The 22,497-nt window shown below is 39.5% G+C and overlaps 1 protein-coding gene across 3 annotated transcripts in view; it reads right to left on the reverse strand.

The window, feature by feature from the left end:
* LOC135584149 (uncharacterized) overlaps positions 1–22,497 on the reverse strand; it is a 60,573-nt gene that overhangs the window by 13,141 nt on the left and 24,935 nt on the right. For 2 of the 3 annotated variants that reach the window (XM_065109195.1, XM_009419778.3), the window contains 3 exons: positions 16,759–16,828; positions 15,826–16,085; positions 282–398 (listed from right to left, as the gene is read on the reverse strand). In XM_065109195.1, coding sequence (XP_064965267.1) covers positions 282–398; positions 15,826–16,085; positions 16,759–16,828 — 447 coding nt within the window. The remainder of the gene's footprint in view (positions 1–281; positions 399–15,825; positions 16,086–16,758; positions 16,829–22,497) is intronic. The other variant, XM_065109196.1, reaches the window with a different exon arrangement.

A 22,497-nucleotide genomic window follows, 5' to 3' on the forward strand; every position in this document is an offset into this window, starting at 1 on the left:
GTCTGTACCAGTGTACCAACCAACTATCGGTATAGTACATATCGAGTTGTACCAAGTATACCGACACATGGTACACTGAGATGTACCGATGTACCGCCCGTACAGATCCTCTGTTGGACCGATACGTATCACCTGTACTGAGCGGTATGCTTTGGTACGTCAAACCTTGGAAAAAACAATACTAAGCTAAAAAGAGAAAAAAATACTATCTTAATATTATTGTAAAATAGCTTTCCCATTGATTGAACAAATTATCAAAAGTAGAGTATGAAGGTACTTACCTTTTGCACAGGAAGCATCCAGCCATTTTCTGGAGTCCAATCCAGTGATGGACGCAAGTCCTTGCAATGAGCAATATAAAAATTTCCTTCACCAATTGGAGGCTTTGGCAAATCTATCTGCAAAGCAAAGCCATATTAAATAATTTGAATTTCAAACGATCAGATAGAATGATAAATGTGGTCAAATTCGTGTAAGATCAGAGGGAAGCATGGTTGCAGCTATTGTAACTTGTTCAACACATTCCAAAGTAAATGTTGGCCAACCTAGTCTTTCTACACAAACTGAATAACAGACAATCACAGGAATACTGCAAATATGCACTGTGATGCTGTCTGATATTCTGATGTTCAGTACTTCAGCTAACTCCATTATCCATTCTGTGCCACTAAACAGCACATAAAGCATTTACTTCTGAAAAATCATTTATAGTATCAAGAAAATTCCATTAGTTCACTATTTTCATTTGACATATTCCTTGTTACTTGTTATGCTGTTATCTTTTCTTTTTCTTTTCTTAGTTTACTGTGGATTTTTTTTCCAGCAGGTGAGGGAAACAAGTTTGAATATGCATTATTCCAAGGAGGTCAGTAATAAATAGCCTGATAGCCAATCAATACGGCTGGGAGATTTGTCACATTCAGTCAGCTACACACTATAATGCTTGATACACATTCTGAACCATGCGTGCTGAGTAGTGACTGCCTGGTACACAACTAAATTGGGTGTTAAGCCTACCGCCCAATCACCCGGCCCACCCCATCCCTTTTCCATCATCTTTCCCCTCCTTCATATGGTCTTTCTCAAAGCCCTCTCAATTTCTCTCACATCCCAATTTCTATCTTCCTTAAATCCAAGAAAATAAAGGTTCAAACTAAGAAAAGCATCATTAGTTCATCCAAACTAAGGTAAATCCAAAGCACAAATACAAATTTTTTTTTTAGTTTTTGTTGATTTAAGCTTTGTTCCTATGATTTTTTTATCTTGAGATCATGATCACATGTTTAGGTGTAGCCTTATTTCTATAACTATGCAATTCCCTATCCTAGTTTATTGTTAAAATGTGATGGGATCTGATAAGGCATATTTTGGACTACAGCCATGTCACCACCCGCGCCCCTACCACATCAGCACGAGGGGGGACTTCAGCGCGCCAAGACAAAAGCCATGCCGAGGCACCCCTCGGTACGTCCCGTCCCGAAAAGCTCGGGACGGTGTCGCCCGGCACCGTTCCGTGCATTCCGGGACGACGACCGCACAAAGGTACCACCTCGCCCCTCGGGGATCGGTCGCCGCGCCAAACCCGTGTACAACCGATCCTCCCATAGTAGTATAAAAGCCCCTGACCGACATCTGGCCAGGGGGCGGAAGGGAAAAAGGGGAGTCAATCACTAACTTAGTCATCGCGGGGCCAAAGTCAGAAACTTCCCGACAAGGGCCATCTGTGCAGGAGCCCGGCTGCACCCGGAAGTGCGAATACCCCGACCGAGAGACGCCCTCCTTGAAGACGGTGTCAGCGTCCCAATCAAGAAAACGCCTGCTCCCTGACGACGCCAGTGTCCCGACCGAGAGGCGCTTTCCCTCATACGACGTTGGCATCCCGACTTGCGAACGTAATCAACCTCGGCGCCTCGCCCGACCAATCGTGAACTCCCGACATCGACCCCTGGACCAAGCCGTGCTGACACATCGGCTACGGTACACCTGTTCATCAACAGGATCTATGCAAATTTAGCATACATCTACCTCATTTTAAGTTAGATCAGCTTGGAATCTGACAAGTTATCCATTCATAACCGACCAAAATCCATATGGATCTAGCGTAGATGTTAAAATTTAAATTAGATCCACAAAGATCATACCTAAATTTGTATACTAGGCTAGATCAATGCTGTAACAGCCTATACTCAAGTGGATCTGACTTAGATCCAAACAAAATCAGCCGATATCCGTGTAAACGAAGGCTAGATCCATGTAGATCTAATATACATCTACATAAATTTGGCTATATCCTCACATGTTTGGACTAAATTTGCACAAAACCAAGTTAGATGTAGTACATGCTATCAATATCAAATGTAAATTCAAATTATTGGGCACCTGAATGAGCTTATTAATGTTTGAGACAATGACATCGACATAGCAAAGTACTGATCTAGGGTCATAACATGCCCGTGGCCTAGTGTACCATCATCATTGGCAATGCCTCCACTGCAACTATATCATTCTATGCATAAGAATAAGCCGATTGAAGCAGGCATTTGGTAAAGGAATTTCCTAATATGGACAAATGTATTAAGGTATTCCAAGATAAGGCTAGAAACCCAAAATTGTCCCTGCAGTAGAAAGCAGTTTTGTCAAAGGAGCAAGGTGTTAAAAGGCGCAAAGGTTCTAAAATGCCCAAGGTCCTAGGTGCTTGCCCAAGCAACGCAAGGCGCTTGCCAATGTAGAAAATTATTAAAAATATAATTTAGGATAAAGATGATCATTATATCAATTTAATATTATTCCATATTCAAAATATGACCACTAAGACATCGAATTGTATAAGTTTAACTACTAAAAAAAAGGTACTTATGGTTGCCATGATCCAAGATCCTAAAACTGTGACAATCCGAATGAGTGATAGTAATAATCCACTAATTAACTATTTTGAATCAATGATCAAGAGCTATACTAATAGAAGGCAAAAGCAACGGATAGGAGATATGGTGTTTAGTTGAGTCCAAAGATCATGATGGTGAATGATGCCACTACAATGTGCCCGTTGATTGGCTGTCCAGTTGAGTCCAAATGTGTTGAAGTCCAACATTGTTCAACTGAGTACAAAGGCAGGGGTGGCGATTAAGAGTAGGGGGAGACAGGGAGTGGGTGGCGGTTGAGAGGCAAGAGAGGTAGGGGCTGGGCGGTCCTGCACTGAAAGAGGGCCCTGCATTGCTAGGATACCAAAAGGGAAGGGGAAGGGGTAAGAGAGAACTGACAGTGAGCAAGAGAGAACGGGGGGAGGGGGACTGCACTGCCGAGAGAAAAAGAGAGAGGGAAGGGGAGGGGGGAGAGAAAAAGTTTAGAGCAAGAGAGAAAGAAGTGGGGGAGAGAGAAAGAAGGGACAGGGCAGGGTTGTTTGCACCACCTGAAGAGAAGGGGGAAGGGTAGAGAGGAGGGGTGAGTACACCGCCTATAGAGAGAGGTCCTTGGAGGAGGAGGTCATGACCCACTGAGGGCTGGTGGAGGGAGTCATGCAATCATTTGACGACGTGGGAGTGGGAGGATCCACTGACTGGGGTAAGGCACAAGGTTGGGGGAGGTTGGGTTAATTAGGATTAATTGACTGAGCCAAACCATTTGGCTTGGTCTAATTGGACTCAAAGGTGGGATTTGACTAAATGCGAGCACTCTCAGGTCCAAGCTCTCGCCTAGGCTACACCCAAGCCCACGTGCCTTTTTTAATTTAAAATGAGGCACTCGAGCCTCGCCTCGTCAAGTGCCTAGGCAAGCGGTTGAGCATCCATTAACATCACGGGTAGAAAGAGAAAGTTGGATACCCTGAAGGGATCAAATGAGATTGCAAGGCAAAACTCGATCCCCAAAAAGCCATAAGGATACAACTGAGACCCCAAAAGGACCTGATAAGCGAGTATCTAAATCACACATTTTATGTTGAACATGAGGACTGTGAGGATGATATAAATTAAGACACTTAGCTTGTAGTTGCAATTCATGCATCATTGGAGCATCTATACAAAAACCTTCCAAGTTCAAGTGGTCCTCCATTACAAGGAAGAGTGGTTCACAAGGATTAGGGAGAAGTGCGACTATGCAAGTATAAAACAATCGAGTGGTGCTGTACCACTCAGATTGATACTGCATTATGTTTCGAACATATTTTCTTGGTACGTTGAAATGGATTAGGCCTAGGACTGTACCAATTCATTACCCAAAATTACAATCCTTACCCCAATAGCGTATTACCACATAGGTAATTAATAATGACAAGGCCATGACTACCTACAACTATTTCATCAGTGGCTCTGTATAACAATATTGGATGTTAGAGAGTAGCTTCATGTATTAGTTCTATAAATAATGATCTTAATCTACAAACGAGTCACAATAAGAAACTATAACCAAATCCCATTGAGACATGGCAATCATGTTGCTAACCACATGCCAATTATAATATATGACATTCAATTTCACTCATGTTTCTAATACATGTCTCATGTCATGTATAGGACTTAAATGTGTTTTTTCTGTGTATAGACTATGTAATACATGGTAAAAAATGTTTTTATTCATTATTTAGTCTAAATATGCACTAAATTTAGTTTTATTATTAATTATTTAATAAAAATTAGGTTTAGAGTTGACTTTTAAATAGGTCCAACACTACTACCAATCTATTCCATTCAGTACCAATCTGTGCCTATACATAAAATGTGCATGTATTGATACTGTAGTGGTCCACCAGACAACCAACATTCCTGCACCAAGATTCTAATGCTATGCAATGTAAATGCTTTATGACACAATTTAGGTTCACAATTGCCACTAGGCTATTCACACATAGTGAGCAAATTCAAATGCAATGGCCACTTTGTTCAACAAATCCATATAAACTGGCTGTAAAATGGCTCAAGCCAACTCAAATTAAATTTATTTTTAAATTTTTAAGACCATATAAATAGGTAAATAATTCTCAAGCTGAACTCGTTTGAAAATTTTAACCATGATCCAAGTCCAGGTAAAAGAATTTCAGTTTTTACTCTATCATCTCAATCCATCATTTTATATACAAATATAATGATTGTTCATTGATCTACCACTTTCATTGTTCTGCACTGTTCCTTCTCTTTGGCATGAGCATTCTCCTTTCCTCCAACAGGAGTCGCCTTGCAGTTGCTCCCTATTTGTCACTCATACTGAACAATATGATAAATGAGAGAATTAAATATAATGGTTACTAATCATCTTTTTCTTGCCTTTATAATGAAGAGATTGCAAAATAAAATCTCACTTTTACTAGATTGTAAATGATCATATCAAGTTTTGGTATTTTTGATGTTTTGCCAATGGTGGATGATCATATAATAGTTTTTTGATATTTTTATGTGCCAATGGTTGATGATCATATATTAGTTTTTATACCGAATAGCATCTTCACTTGAAGTGAAACTTTGTATGATTATTTAGAGTCCACTGTAAATTGTTTGACAACTTTTGGTAACATAAACTGTGAATTTACATTAGCGATATGCTTTGGGCTTAGGACACCTGCCATCTGCTATCCACCAAGAAAACTATCTACCATTATGCCTATTACATGCTATTTACTATCACATGCCCATTTGTCAAGTGAACATGACAATGAGCTGGCCCAACGCACCATGGACTAGGGTCCTGAATAACAATAAGGGAAACAAAATTTTGCTTCTCTTGCTTTTGTTTGAGCTAGTCTAGCTCACCAAACGAAATGTTTAGTAAGATTAGATAAAGTGGCTCCTCAAAAATTATGTCGGCACTGGTCTCTCTCAATGCTTTGAGGATTATGGGAAAGTGATCAGAGTGTGCAACAGCCAAGAAGACACTTGGAGAAGTGTCTCTTCTTCATAGGAAATCACCAAACAAAAGGCTAGAGGACATAATATGCCAGAGAAGACGATAAAAAACCCTTGATGTCCCATATAATAATGTCAGATCATCATGTACATTAATACATGGACCCCTAACAATCCTTGGATATTAGATCAGTTTTTGTGTTTTACTAAGAAAACTACTGGACACTTTCCTTCCACACTCACCAAACTGAATTACATGGTCAAGGGTCAAACCCCCCATGATAAAGTCAGGCACAAACAGGACTGTCAGCTTTTCTTTTCTTTCTTTTTATGAGATGAGAGGCTGGCCAGCCCCCTGTTTTGTTGTGGAATCCAATCTTTAACAGAAGACTCTCGCCACCACCTCCTTGTATCTTCCCATTCTGATAATTATTCCAAAATAGGATCTGGTCTACTCATAGTCCATATAGGACCAAGGTTCACCATACCGCAGCATACCGCTCGGTACGGGCAGTATGTACCAGTCCGACAGAGGACCGGTACGGGCAATATGTCAGTATACCCTCATGTACCATGTGTTGGTAAACCTTAAGGTATGAAAAGGAATTTTATATGATTGTCTAAACCTTAAGGTATTAACAACACTATTTGTTGCCAAATAAATTAATCCCTACAGTATATTCAGTCATAAAGAAAATTAAGGTCTCTTGTCTGTAATATACACAATTTGTCCCTTAAATAATATACATTTGTCCGCAAGCAACTGCTAATGCACTTAGTCAAATAGCACTTGTCTTGCACTATGTGACCACTGAAGTGATTGGATTTAAACCCATACAAGTGGGTTTGCATATAAAGTCAATTGGTTTTAGCCCTTTTGAGGTCATCATTGGACAACAACCTGAAAAACCTATTGATCTTATTCCTAATATTCCTAATTCTCTATAAGCTAGATCAAGCGAACCTCGCATCATCTGCTAAACACATCAAAGACTTACACCCCAAAATTCACAGAAAAATTAATTTAAGCAATAAATTATTATACAAGTCTATTGTAGATATTACAGGTCACAAGAATTTAAGGAGGAAGATATGGTAATAATGAGTCCAACCCAAGAGGTTTCAGTGAGAAACACTAAAAAAGTTTCATGCCAAAAACTCTGGACCTAACAAAATTATACGAAAAATCAGCTGCCTATGAACTCGACCTTCCACCATATCTTTGCTTTAGTCGAGTTATCAACATTGAAAATTTAACACCTAACAATGAACCACAAGACAATACTCCACTTCACCAACCAAGTATCCAATCTTCTCGTTATCACCAACATGACCTATAATGTCTTCCCCATTTAAACCGACCTATAATAATGATTTAAAAAACACTAAGCGCCAAAAGGCACCAAGGTCCCAAAACGCCCAAGCGAAGCGAGACGCTCTGAAATATTAAAATATTAAAAATATATAATATAATTATTTAAATAATAATATGATATTAAATTAAAAATATATTGTTAAAAGTATATTACTTAAGTTAGAGGGGGAGAAAAAAATATTTTCTGAAATATTAAAATATAAAAAAATATAATATAATTAAAATAAAATTATTTAAATAAAAATATGATATTAAATTAAAAATATACTGTTAATAGTATATTACTTAAAGTTAGAGAGGGGAGAAAAAAATGTTAACAGTAATAGAGGGAGATAGCGGTAGCGACGGAGGATTAGTTTAAGATAGTTATGGCAGCATTGCGAAGGACAACAATGACAGCGACGACGAAAGCTACGGACAGTAGTAGCGGCAACGACAGAAGCTGTGAACAGCAACGGCGACAGCAATGAAAGCTCCAGAGGGCGTCTGTCAGTGGCAGAGGAACTTGCGATCCTCTCCCTCGATAGTGGAAGGAAGCAACAGTAGAAGGAAGCTACAGGGGCCGTCAGACTCGTCCATCGACAACAAAGGAAGGCTCGTGTTAGGACTCTAGCTAGGAGAGTCCTAATTGAGAGGGGCATTCATGTTAACCTACCTAGCCGACCCCAATTAAAGAGATGAAGAGGCTGGCTAGGGTTAGGAGGTTATTTCTTAGAGAAGCATTAGGAGTTGTAAATGAATAGGAGTCTTGAGTAGGAGTCCTATTAGGAGTTGTTCTTAGAGAAGCATTAGGAGTTGTAAAGGAATAGGAGTCCTATTAGGAGTTAGGGTTTAGAAGCCCTATAAATAGTCATGTATTCATTCTCTTTTAACAAGCAATAGATGAATCTTTTCTGCAGCCTTTGAGCAGCAATTTGGAGGAAGGAACCCCTATAGAGTTCCAAGGAGGCTGATCCCCTAAAGAGATAAACCCCAAGCTTAAAATCTGCAAGGGTTCTAACATCTGGTATCAGAGCAGCGTTCTTGGCGTCTCGCTGCCCTTCCACAACCGCCCAGAGCAATTCACACAATTGCTTAAAAGATCGCCGTCGAATTCTAGCGTCATCTCCACCACCGCGAATCATCCTTTGATCTCCCCGTGAATTGCAATAGGTTCTGGTTTCCTACCTTACTGCTGTTGCAATATAGTTATCCCTATTCGAAAATCCAAAAAAAATTGTTCCTATATTCCTGCGAATTCCTTTCGTCGCAAAAGTTATCATCTTTGCGAACGAATGATTGCTGCAGAAAATTTCAGCCGCATATTGTTGCCTTAACCGACCTATTTGCAACCCATTTTGAACGAAATTTCTGATACACTTCATAGATCATCTTGGCTTCCATCTAAGATTAATCTATTGAGGAATTCATCTCTAAAAACGTTCTTGTGTTGCTGCAAATTTTCGTCGCAAACCGCTGAAATTTTTCGACAAGAATTCTGCTATCGTAACTTGCACCAATTTCCTTACTGTTATACTGCCGAAATTTTCTTGATTAAATTGGTCATCTTTGCTGTAATATAAACCGAGATTTTGCTGTCAAATTTCCTCCTCAAATCTCTCGGTTTTTGCTGGAAATTTCGTCGAGAAACTGTTGTTTCTTCGACGACAAATCTGCTCTTACAAGACAACACATATCTGCAGCAACTTCCACTGATTTCTATCAAACCTTTGCTGTCATCTACCACAGATCTAAAACTTTTTCCCTAAACTTCATCCACTACCATCACAGCCCTAAAACTCCACCAAACCACACCCTCAAACTACATCCAAAACAGCCACAAAACAAGCCTAAACCGCAGCCTACATCCACCTATCCACCAACCCTTTCGACCATCACTTCTCGCAACCTATACATGCCTTTAACCCGACAACAAAAGAGAGATCTTAACATTACAGATTTGGAGGCATATACTATAGCATCTGAGGAGGCAACCAATTCTAAATTCGAAGTCTTCGAGGCATGAATTGAGGATAAGATTCAGACTCTCTTTACCGAACTCAATTTGGGCCGACCACCAAGCCCGAAGAAATCACATCAAGGAAAGAGCTCTGACCAATCACATAAAGCCCGAAGAGATGACTCCTAAGAAAGGGGAGGCTCTATAACTGATCCCAACTATCCACGCATGAGAGTAGACTTCCCTAGATGGGAAGAAGGAGACCCCATTGGTTGGATCTCGCGCGCGGAGCGATATTTTCGGTACCACAAAACCGCAAACACATCTATGGTGGAAATTGCGGCTATACATCTTGAAAGGGATGCCATACAATGGTTTGATTGGTTTGAACACACTCATGGAGTCCTCTCATGGCGACAATTCAAAGAAGGACTGTTGAGCCGCTTCGAACCAACCAATTACGAGAACATTAACGAACAACTAGCAAAAATCCGACAAGCCTCCACCTTTCAGGAGTACCAAACTAGGTTTGAAAGGATATCTAATCAAACTTGTGATTGGTCTGAAAAACAACTATTATGGACCTTCATTGAGGGCTTAAAGCCAGAGATCCGGGGAGAAGTTAAAGCGTGACAACCGTACACGCTTATGGCAGCCATCTCTTTCGCACGACTTCAAGAGGAGTGATTGAACCATGAAGCCCGAAGGACTAGATTCGCTCCCCGACCAGTAATACTGAAGCCCTCAGCCCCCCCTAATGTCAACCGAGCCCCTGCACCAAAAAGGTTGACAAGAGAAGAGCTTCGGGAGCGATCTGCAAAGGGGTTATGTTGGCATTACGACGAGCCGTGGAGCCGCGAGAATCGCTGTAAAAAAGGGAGACTTCTTATGATTGAACCAGTAAAAGAGGTCATTGAACATCCAGAAGAGAGCCTTGAACATGAAGAATAAGATGCGGAAGAAGAGCCACAACTGACCGACTTTACGGTACACGCACTAGCCGGCTACTCAAACCCACAAACGATGAAAGTTGAAGGCCTTCTCAAACAACAACCAATCACTGTTCTCATCGACATGGGCAACACTAATAACTTCCTAAACAATAAGGTTGCTGCTCGGATGACGCTCCACATCCAAGGTTGTAGCAAGTTCGACGTAAAGGTCGTCGACGGAAGAATCCTAAAGTGCGACCAAAGATGTCCGCAGGTGAAACTATTACTGCAAGACCAAGAAATTATCACCGACTTCTTCCTCCTACCAATTGATGACTATGAGGCCGTGCTTGGCATAGAATGGCTGACGACACTATGTGATGTCTCTTGGAATTTTTCCAAATTAATTATGAAATTCTACGACAAAGGCAAACAGATCATCCTACGCGGGAAGCGCGGAAGCAACGTAACCACCGTTTTGACCCAACGAATGGAGAAAGTTTTACACAAGGTAAATTATGGCTTTTTGATGCATCTCCAACAACAACAAGAGGGGAAGAAAATAGAAATTCAAGACCAAAATCTCGCCCAATTGCTTATTGAATTTGCCGACATTTTTGCTAAGCCGCGAGGTCTTCCTCCTACTCGGCAACATGACCATCGAATTCCAATCCTTCCGGGCAAGCCACCAGCGAACACTCGGCCATACCGATTTCCTCACCTCCAGAAGGATGAAATTGAAAAGATCATAAAGGAGATGCTTGAAACAGGGGTGATTCGACCAAGTTGCAGCCCCTATTCCTCACTGGTGCTACTTGTACGCAAGAAGGACGGAACTTGGCGGATGTCCATCGATTACCAAGTTTTAAATGGCATCACCGTCAAGGACAAGTACCCAATACCAGTGGTGGATGAACTTCTTGATGAGTTAAAAGGAGCTCGAGTCTTCACGAAGTTGAACCTTCGATCCGGTTACCACCAAATTTGGGTATGTGAAGACGATATTACAAAAACTGCATTCCACACATATAACAACCATTATGAATTCTTGGTAATGCCTTTTGGACTCACTAATGCTCCTTCAACTTTCCAAAGTCTTATGAACGATATTTTTCGGACCTTTCGTCGCAAATTTGTGCTGTCAAAGTGCACTTTTCTCCAACAAAAAGCAGAGTACCTTGGGCACATAATATCATAAGGAGTGGCGGTAGACCCAACAAAAATTGAAGCAATGCAAGGCTGGCCGAAACCTACAAACGTGAAATTACTGCGCGGGTTCTTTGGACTAACGAGCTACTACCGAAAATTTGTTAAGGGCTATAGGAAGATCAGAGTACCCCTCATTTCTCTACTGAAAAAAGATGCCTTCCAATGGTCGGACAAAACCTCCGCTGCCTTCGACAAACTTAAGGCAACCATGACGACGACGCCGGTGCTAGCACTACCAGATTTCAGCCGACCCTTTATCATTGAGGCCGACGCATCTGGAGTCGGAATTGGAGTCGTTCTCATGCAAGATGATCGACCACTCGCATACACCAGCAAGGCATTATCTCCCTCCTATCAAAATATGCCAATATATGATAAGGAGATGCTCGCCATTGTGCACGCAGTAACGAGGTGGAGATCCTACTTGATCGGTCGGCGATTTCAAATTAAAACCGACCATAAAAGCCTCAAGTACTTTTTGGAGCAAAAGATATCATCCCCTAAGCAACAAAAATGGATAACCAAACTTCTTGGATTTTATTATGAAATTATTTACAGAAAGGGAAAAAAAAACGTTGTTGCAGATGCACTCTCACGGCTACCTAGCAAGCTAAGTTTTCAGCCATCTCCCTTCCTACCACCAGCTTCCTCGAGGACATTAGGGAAGAATAGAAGAAGGATCCGGAGACCAGTAAGATCATAAAAAAATTGGAGGAAACACCAAACTCCGTGGCTCATTACAGTTGGGACTTAAAAGAATTGCACTATAAGGGACGCATTGTGCTTGTGCTAAATTCTACTTGCATCTTCACGAGCAGATTTCGAGCAAAGTTATTTCAGTTACAAGGCACCAAACTCAAGATGAGCACAGCGTATCATCCACAAACTGACGGCTAAACAGAGGTGGTAAACAGGTGTTTAGAGACGTATCTTCGGTGTTTCGCCAGCAACCGGCCAAAGGAGTCGGCGAAATAGCTTCCCTGGGCCAAATGGTGGTATAATACTACATATCATTCATCTACCAAATGTGCCCCTTATGAAGCACTGTATGGTCGGCCAGCCCCTGTGATTCCAAAGTATGTAATTGGCTCGACCAAGGTAGATCAAGCCGACCAAGAATTGATTGACAGGGACAAACTCCTACAACTGTTAAAGGATAATCTCTCTACCGCTCAAGCCAGAATGAAGCAGCAAGCCGACACACGATGAAGCGAAAAAGAATTTTCAGTTGGAGATTGGGTTTATCTTCGCCTACAGTCATACAAGCAACTCTCCATCAACACTCAAGCCTCCATGAAGCTATCCCCACGTTTTTATGGGCCCTATCAGATCACAGAGTGTATTGGAGCTGTGGCGTACAGACTTAAATTGCCTGAGGATGCCAAAATTCACCCTGTATTCCACGTGTCATGCCTGAAGCCCAAGTTGGGAGAACACGAGTCACCCCAGATCCAACTGCCCAACACCACGGAGGATGGAGTTATTCAAGCCCAACCATAAGCCATCCTCGACCGCAGGATCGTGATGCGTCGCCGACTTCCCTTTACTGAAGTACTAGTGCATTAGAATAATTTACCACTTAAAGACGCTACATGGGAATCATATGAGGAGCTGAAGACCCGGTTCCCTGAGTTCATAGAATCCCAGCCTCGAGGACAAGGCTAATTTGAAGAGGGCGGGTCTGTTAGGACTCTAGCTAGGAGAATCCTAATTGAGAGGGGCATTCATGTTAACCTACCTAGCTGACCCCTATTAAAGAGGTGAAGAGGCCGGCTAGGGTTAGGAGGTTATTTCTGAGACAAGCATTTAGAGTTGTAAATGAATAGGAGTCTTGAATATGAGTCCTATTAGGAGTTGTTCTTAGAGAAACATTAGGAGTTGTAAAGGAATAGGAGTCTTATTAGGAGTAAGGGTTTAAAAGCCCTATAAATAGTCATGTATTCATCCTCTTTTAACAAGCAATAGATGTATCTTTTCTGCAGCCTATGAGCAATAATTTGGAGAAAAGAACCCTTATAGAGTTCCAAAGAGGCCGATCCCCTAAGGAGATCAACCCCAAGCTTAGAATTTGCAAAGGTTCTAACAGCTCGATCCGTTGCGTCTAGGGCGGAGGCAATGGCAAAAAAAATCGACGGTGGAGGCAGCGACAGAAAGTGTCGACGGCGGAGTCAAAAGTAGCGTTAGGGTTCCTCGGGGTCATGCGGGCATGAAGCGTGGCTTTTGAGGTAAGAAGCTACGAACCGAACCAAACTTAAATTGGTTCGGTTTGCTTGATTGAACCGGGCGCTCGATCGAAGTGCCCAATGCTTGGGTTCAGGCGAGCGCCCAAGCAGCACCTCATAGAAGCGCGCCTCCTGGTCCACACACGAGGCGCTCGGGCCTCGCCGCACCTCGCCCGAGCGCTTAGGTAAGCGGTCGACCGCCTATTTAAATCACTAACCTATAAGAGAATAAAAGAGAAAATTATTGGATATCTTGGACGAACAATAAGTCTCCACTCGTAATAGAGGATATCAAATCTCAAATCATTGATATCCTCATTTTATTAACTATAAATAAACCACACAAGAACTCCAACTCCTCAACTTTAAATCTACAATCAATAGAGCCTCATCACTTCATCGAAGATTAATGCTTTCAAGCCAGGGAGAGTTAATGGAAATCAAACTACATTTCACAAATGTAGGAAGAAAAAGTGTCAACCTGAATCACTTTAGATTAATGGTAAACTTGATTTGATTTAATTGACATATTCAGGTTGCCACATGACATCATCCTATACAGTTGTGATCTTATTTCTTATATTGATAATAACGAAGAAGGAAATAAAGAAAAGATAAGAAAAGAATCATTATCTCATAAGAAAGGAAGAGTATCATGCACAAAGGAAGATTATTTACCTAGATAATTTTAAAAGCTTATCTTCTTATAATATAACCACATATAATTAATCATTTTAATATGATTTATTTTCTTCTATGTTAATCTTGTTTTTTGTATTTGAGGCATATATAAAAAGTCAAAGAATTGTAATGGGTAAACAATCTTTGAATGAATAAGAGTGTTATTTCCCACGTAATGTGTGAGTGGTACGAGGTCACAATTTCCCCCCAATGTGAGTCGGAGGACTTGAGTGAGTCCAAGATTTGTGCCAGCTTGCAATGAATACCCATGGATCAACCTTTCAACAACGTAAGCCAACCAGAAGGATGTATCTAAGCTCTCAACCATCTTAGTATGTGTTGAATTTTAGTACTTGTTGTTTATTACTTAATATTTTGGCAAATCAGTTTTTCTCGTCTCCTCTCTCTGTTTTAGCTTTTTTTTATTTATTATCCATCCTCACCTAATTCTCTCAGTCATATCAAGTATCCCCTTTAGGTTGTGCTAGGTCAACATGGCTAGCTCTTAGGAAATGAGCAACCTTGTCTAACTGAAGATAAGTTTACATAACATAAGCCTTCTTTTAGGCCATGATTAGCTGTTAGATTCATCCTTTAATTATTCTCATTTTTAATATTATCTAAAACTAAGATAATCTCCAAAATATTCATTCTTACATAGCATTCTAATTGTTCATATTCTAAGAAAACAAAATAAGGTTGCATACGTAATATGTGTTACTATATACAGACGTAATGAACTTAAGCTTACAAAGAACTATCCCTACACATTCTTGTTTTAAATATTATTTAAAACTAAGTTAAGCTCCAAAATACCCATTCACTATGGATGATAGTACAAGTAGCTCATGGATGTTTAAATATAAGGACTGACACTCTAAGCCCCAAGCCTAACTTAAACCATATTTTAGTATTTAGACACTCCAAAAAGTATCTCAGAATAGATTTGGAACAATCTTATGTAAAATTGAAAAGGCAACAAAAAATGGACTTTCAAGTGAATCATACATAAAACTAACATATGATCATTGTCAAAATTTATTATTCCTATCTATAAGTCTTCTTAATTCCTCGACTGACGGAATCAGATGATAAAATACCTTCCATCTACCATATTTGAACATGTAATAAACTAAAAAGTTTTTAGGAATATAAAGATGCCATAATCCTAACACAATTGAATAGAAACATAAGCAAGTCAGTTAAAAAGAAATTAATAATCAGAAAATAGTCAACTGTCCTGAGCAGCTATAAAAAAACAACTCCCTATTTTATAGAAAAATCTTTGGGAACCTCCATTTGTAGAAACAGCAGACAAGGTTTAGAAATTTGAAAAAACAGTTGAAGGACAGGCTGCCAAGAAACTGAAATTTGAGGTAATAATTAAATGCATGTTTCTGTTCTACTGTAAATGTAAAAGCATATGAAACTATGCATTCAGAAGGAATTGAAAAATATTTTAAATTATTAATCAAGTAACTGAATGAAAGCAAAATAATTTACCAATGGCAATGACATGATAGTCTAAGGAAGTGCAATTAAGATATAAATGAGCTAAAGTCCTCCACCAAATATAATTCCTGATATAGTGAAGAATGAAAAGTATAGAAAGAGAAAGAGATGCAACGTTCACCTTTATGTGATCATCCTTGAGCAATTCGCTTACTCTTCCTGACCAATAACAACTATCATACCACCAATCAACCAAATCACCAACTTTCCAAGTATCATTTGTAATTGCTATCACATCTGATGTTGGGCAAAACTTGGGCGGTTGACTTTTCCGGAAGAAGGGAGGAAATGGAGGTCGCACCATAAGCTCCAATTTGCCTTCTTCAAGTGCTTGGTCAGGTTGTTGAAGGGGCTTTTGGTATAGTTTAGTCCATCTTGTCTCTGTGAGAAGTTCAGAATTTAAACAAACAATAATTGTGTCAGCACATACAAAAATGCAAAGTAATAAAATGAAGCACACACTAGCATCAAAAGTTGCAAGTGAGAATATTATCTACAAAACTTCAATGCTTAAATATCATATTTCAACTAAACCATAAATCTGCAGTATATTATCTTTCGAGTACTATAACAAGCTTGCCAGCTATATGCAATAGCAGAAAGCCTGAATGAAGCATACAGCCCATATGTCCAACCATCTCAATCAAATCTGTACAAGTTCAATGTAATATTCGATGAATATAAGTACAGATAAGAGTGCTAATAGTGCCATTGTTTAAAAACACCAGGCTTAAAAAAAAAAGATTACAGGCAATGTAGGAGACTTTTCTCCCCACAAAGAGAAATATCAAAAAAGAAAAGGCCCTAATAAGCCAGCAAGTCAAACCACTGAAAAAGCCATATTTTATTTGGTTAGATAAGCTGGCATAGAATTTTCTTAATGAATCATGTCACTAACTTGGTCCTTCATCCAATCAAGGACTGCATAGAATTTTCACAATAGTTCCTTCTGTTACATTGATGTTGAATATCCTGATGAATGTCTATAGGTCAAACGTCATAAGCCTACAATGATTAAGATAAATGAAAAATTATATTTAAATAGATTACTTACTTTCATCAGGGTAGTCAAAGAACTCCAAAAAATACCCAATCTGCCTTTTCCGGAAGCTCATACTCTTTATCTGATGAAATTTCAAGTGAAAGCAATAACATATCAGGAGAACCTAATGAAGGAAAAAGTGTCTGCTAAATGTTATGGAGATAACTAAGCAAATGCAGTCAAGTTAATTTTCAAGTTTAAAAATGCAAGATCAAAAATATTGATTATTAATCAAGCAAAACTATTCACAAAGTCCACTTTTGAAGAGTAGCAGAAACTTCAGACCAAATGATCAAATTCCACTTCTGAAGAGTTGGCAGCAGCTTAACTTGTAAAAATATATCTTATGGAGCTAAGTTAAGAAATGGCAAATACCTGATTGCACATTATTTCAGATAACAAAACTAAAATCCAGAAATTCACAGTTTTTCATAATTTTGAGAGTGTAATAGCAAATTCCATGCATCAATTGATCATGTCGTTCACCAATCTCAGACGTACTCAGATTCATGAATCCTATGTTTCTTCTGAGCAATGGAAAAAAAATGCTGCACTATAGAAATGGTGATTGTACTGAAGCTAAGCTTTATGACAAAGAACTTTAGATAATAACATAGGTATGCTCAGTGTTCTCCACAAGGGTACCTACACTATATCCTTGTCATGTTTACATCAAGTTAGCACCTCTTTTGTCAACTATGAATCAAGAAGCAATCTTAAAGGAGGATAAAGAAACACAGGTATCAGAGGATGATCTTCTAAAACATCAAGCTAAGTACATTTTCCTGTTAATAAAGCTGGCACAAATATCTAATCTCTTATGTGGTGTCCTATGGAAATTGGCCAGGAGTGAAAACACAATTTGACCAAACATTAAAGAGATTCAATGAGGTGTACATAGTGGTACACAAGTGAAAATTAAGACTGGCAAAATCACTAAATTTGGTAATGTTGAATCTCGGATTTTGATGATGAAATCAATTAGTAAATTATTTGATCAAATCTATATGTTGAGAAAAGTGTGCAGGATTAACTACGATAGCGATCAAGGCATAAAGCAAAACGAAGTGCCGAAGTCAAGATCGAGATTTCGTTGGGAGTTCGAGAGTTCATCGGAAGTCCGGAGGTTCATCGAAAATGCTGTCGGAATTGACCAAGAAGAAGCTCGTCGGAACTCGCCAAGAAGATCGTTGTTAAGTTCAAAAGCTTGCCGGAAGTCCGCTGGAAGATTGCCAAGAGATCGTCGGAAGTCCGCCGGAAGCTCGTCGGAAGATACCTAGACTTACCGGGCTTGTTTCGTTTAGTGTATACCTTAAAAATCATAGTTAACACATAATTAGGATCAAGGTCCGCCATACCGTACCGTACCGGAGTTTCGACCCGGGCTCGGTACAGTACGGTACCGGTGTACCGGGCAGTACACCAGGGCGTACCGAGCGGTACACCCTAGTGTACCGATACTGTAGCACTGTAGCGATACAGGGTGGTCCGCATACCGAGTACCTGGCGGACCGGTACGTACCGCCCGGTACGGCCTGTACGCTTCGGTACGGCAGACACTGATTAGGATTAGGTTTGGGAGGTAATCCCACTAACTCAGTTAGGGGCCAACTGGGCCTGTAATTGGACTGGTTTGGGCCGGATTCAAGGCCCAACCAGGTTGCTGGACCTTGTCTAGCGGTGGCACCGCCAGACTGGGGTGGTGGAACCGCCCAAGGAACGATCTCCCAGGTGGTCTGGGCGGTGGTACCGCCGATAGTTATTACTGCCAGGAAGTGGTACCGCCCTGTCAAGCGGTGGTACCACCAGAGCTCAGTATCCGAGACTCTGTCAGGCGGTGGTACCGCCCAGTGTCAGAGTGTTAGGCGGTGGTACCGCCAATACCCCGAAAACCCAGGATGAGATATTTTTTTGCTCCAATTTTGAAGTCATTGGGGCCTATAAACACCTCACCCTTTTCTACATAAAAATACAACGAAGTGCAATCAAAGTGTGAAAAAAAACTCTAAGTGTTGGGGTGTTAAAAGTGTTGTAAAACTTAAAAAGTCCTCCTTCTTCCTCTTTTTAGATTTGTAATCATCCAAGAAGAGGTGTAAGGCTTGTAAGGGTTAAGAGTTATCTCCTAAACTCGTGAAAAGGAGAAAGCGTTGTAAAGAGGTGGTTGGTCTTCGCCTATTGAAGAAGGACCATTAGTGGACGTCGGGGACCTCAAATAAGGAGGAATCGGAAGTGGATGTAGGTCACAACGATCGAACCACTATAAATTCCAGTGTGTTCATTCCTTATTGCTTAATCTATTTACTGCATTCAACTTTACTTCATTACAAACTATCTAATCCCCTTTTCTCAACTCATTCAAGAAAAACGAAACGGTTTTCGCAGAATCAGATTTTATCATACGAAGATTTTCAAACCGACATAATTTTTCCGCTACACTAATTCACCCCCCCCCCCTCTTAGTGCCGCTCTTGATCCTAACAATTGGTATCAGAGCGAGGTCACTCTCATTTTGGTTTGAAACTCAAGAGAGATGACATTTGCCGACAGCCAAGAGGGTCACTCAATAACACGTCCACCAATGTTCAATGAGACGGATTACACCTATTGGAAGACTAGAATGAAGATTTTTCTAATTTCTATGGATTTTGAGTTATGGAATATTGCGGAAAATGGCTTTCAAAAGTCTTCTCTTCCAATGAAAAATTGGAATGAGTTAGAGAAGAAGACTTTCTTTTTAAATGCAAAGGCTATGAATGCCTTGTTTTGCGCTTTAAATAAAAACGAGTCCAATCAAGTGTCTATTTGTGAAACGACTTTTGATATTTGGCACACACTCGAAATCACTCACGAAGGCACTAGTAGAGTAAAGGAGTCCAAGATAAATCTTTTAGTTCATACTTATGAATTGTTTCGGATAAAGCCAAGCGAAACTATTGTTAACATATACACCTGTTTTACGGATGTCGTCAATAGTTTAAAAGCTCTTGGCAAATGTTTTTCGAATTTTGAACTTGTTAATAAAATATTGAGATCCCTTCCAAAGAGTTGGGACCCTAAAGTTACGGCCATTCAAGAGACTAAGGATTTGAATAATTTTCCTCTGGAAGAACTTATCAAGTCATTAATGACCTATGAGATGACTTGCAACGCTCATGAAGAGCTTGAGAACAACCTTCAAAGAAAAGGAAAGATATGGCACTAAGAACTCATGAAGACCACTTAAAAGAAAATTCAAGTGATGAGGACTATGATAATGACTTGGCACTCTTGACAAGAAAGTTCAAAAAATTTATAAAAAGAAATAAATCTAAAAATGACACTAAAAATAAAGTTGAACCCAAGAAAAAACAAGTCATATGCTACGAATGCAAGAAGCCGGGACATTTCAAAAGCGAATATCCCCAAGTGAAGAAGAAACAACTAAAGAAGAAGAAGGAGCTCAAAGCAACGTGGGATGATTCAAGCGATTCCGAAGACGAAGAACAAAGCAACAAGGAAATCGCCAACTACGCACTAATGGTCACCAAAGATGAGGTAAGTAGTGTTCATTAGATGCAAATTTATCTTTCAATAAGCTTTTAAGCGCTTTTCATGATTTATTTGATGAATGTAGAATAATGAGCAAAAAGTATAATTCTTTAAAAAAGGAACATGTCCTTTTAAATATTGAATTTAAAAAACTTAAGCATGATAATCATTCTTTGCCTCCATGCACTAAGTGTGAACACTTAGAGGCACTTGAGAAGGAAAACTTGCTACTCAAAGAAACCTTAGAAAAGTTTAAAGTCAGTAGCAAGTCCTTGAACATGATCCTTGCCAATAAGGGTCACTTTCATAGAAGAAGTGGAATCGGATTTGTGAGTAGCTCTCACCAAAATCCAACCACCTTTGTAAAAGGCCCTACCTTGCATGTATCACCCCACACCAAATGCAACTTTTGTTGTAAACTCGAACATATTGCTCATAAATGTCCATTTAAGAGATATAGTCCACATAAATTGATTTGAGTTCCTAAAGAAACCTCAAATGACTCAATGCAATATGATAAGTTGAGTAAATCGATTTATGAGGCACCCAAGGTCATGTGGTTACCTAAAAATCACCCTCTTTTGTAGAAATGTTTACCATCACAAGCTAGGAGTAAGAGATTGTACCTTGATAGTGGATGCTCAAGGCATATGACCAGAGATCCATCTGAATTCTCTAAGCTCACTAGCCTAGACGAAGGATATCACCTTCGGAGATAACAAGGGTAAAATCATTGGCAAAGGAACTATAGGTAACAAATTCAATTTTTTGATTAAAAATGTGTTGTTGGTTGATGGCTTAAAGCATAATCTTTTGAGCATTAGTCAATTATGTGATAAAGGATACGTCATTAGATTTGAATCCAATGCTTGTATTATTGAACAACCACACAAAAACACATCTATGATTGCCCTAAACAAAATAATGTATACACTATTGATATTGATGATCTTTGTAATGAAATGTGTTTTTCGATTTTGAATGACGATGTTTGGCTTTGGCATAGGAGATTAGGTGATGCTAACATGAAACTAATCTCTCAAATCTCATCCAAAGAACTTGTAAGAGGTATTCCTAACATTAAGTTTGTTAAATATAATGTGTGTGATGTATGTCAACTAGGAAAACAAATAAAAGGTAGTTTCAAACCAAAGAATCAAATAAGCACCTTTGGACCATTGCAATTTATTTATATGGATTTATTTGGACCAATTGATACATCAAGCCTAGGAGGTAGCAAATACGCCTTTGTAATTGTGGACGATTATAGTAGATACACTTGGACAAACTTCTTAGCACACCAAAATGATTACTTTAGATATTTTTCTAAGTTTTATAAACTTATTTAAAATGAAAAAGACTTTATGATTTCATCAATTCGGAGTGATCACGATGGCGAATTTCAAAACCATAATTTTTAATTTTTTTTATGAATCTAATGTATACAACCAAGTTATGCAATTTCGAATAATACCGCCCGGTACGGGCGGTACGTACCGGTCCGTCAGTTGAACGACACACGAACCACCCGTTATCGAACGAAATATATATATATATATAAGGCGACGTCGCATCGCCTTTTTCAACGACGTCACCCCAAGGCGACGCGACATCACCTTTTTCGACGAATATTTATATATAAATATATATAAACTTATATATATAAATATATATAAACTTATATATATATATATATATATATATATATATATCAAGGTCTGCAATACCGAATTATACCGCCCGGTACGGGCGGTATATACCGGTACGCAGATCGCTCGTTACCGAGCAGTACGTTCAAAAAAACCCTGTATCGAACGATACGGGGTAATATCGGGTAGTAACGATCGAAATTTCGACCGTTACCGCCCGGCAGAACTCGGTAACGGTCGATTTCGACGATTACCGCACTATAGTAGTGCTACAGTGCTCCAACGATCAATTTGATTATTGGAGCCCTTTCTCATTCTATTTAAGTCATTCTTCTCTCCTATTTCATTATACTCTCTTAAACTCTCTCTCAAACTTTTTTTTTCTCTCCTAAACTCTACAAAACAACGATTTGTGAATTCAATCAAGGCTAATTTGGGAAGATTAAGAGGAAGAACTTTCTAATTAAGAGGTATGTATTTGCTTTCTTTAATTAGAGAGTAATTAAGAACTTTAAGGTTATGATTAGTGTGTTTCATGCATATTAAATATTGAATAATATTTATGATAGTAAAA

Source organism: Musa acuminata, chromosome BXJ2-5 (assembly GCF_036884655.1).
Source record: "Musa acuminata AAA Group cultivar baxijiao chromosome BXJ2-5, Cavendish_Baxijiao_AAA, whole genome shotgun sequence".
NCBI classification, from domain to species: domain Eukaryota; kingdom Viridiplantae; phylum Streptophyta; class Magnoliopsida; order Zingiberales; family Musaceae; genus Musa; species Musa acuminata.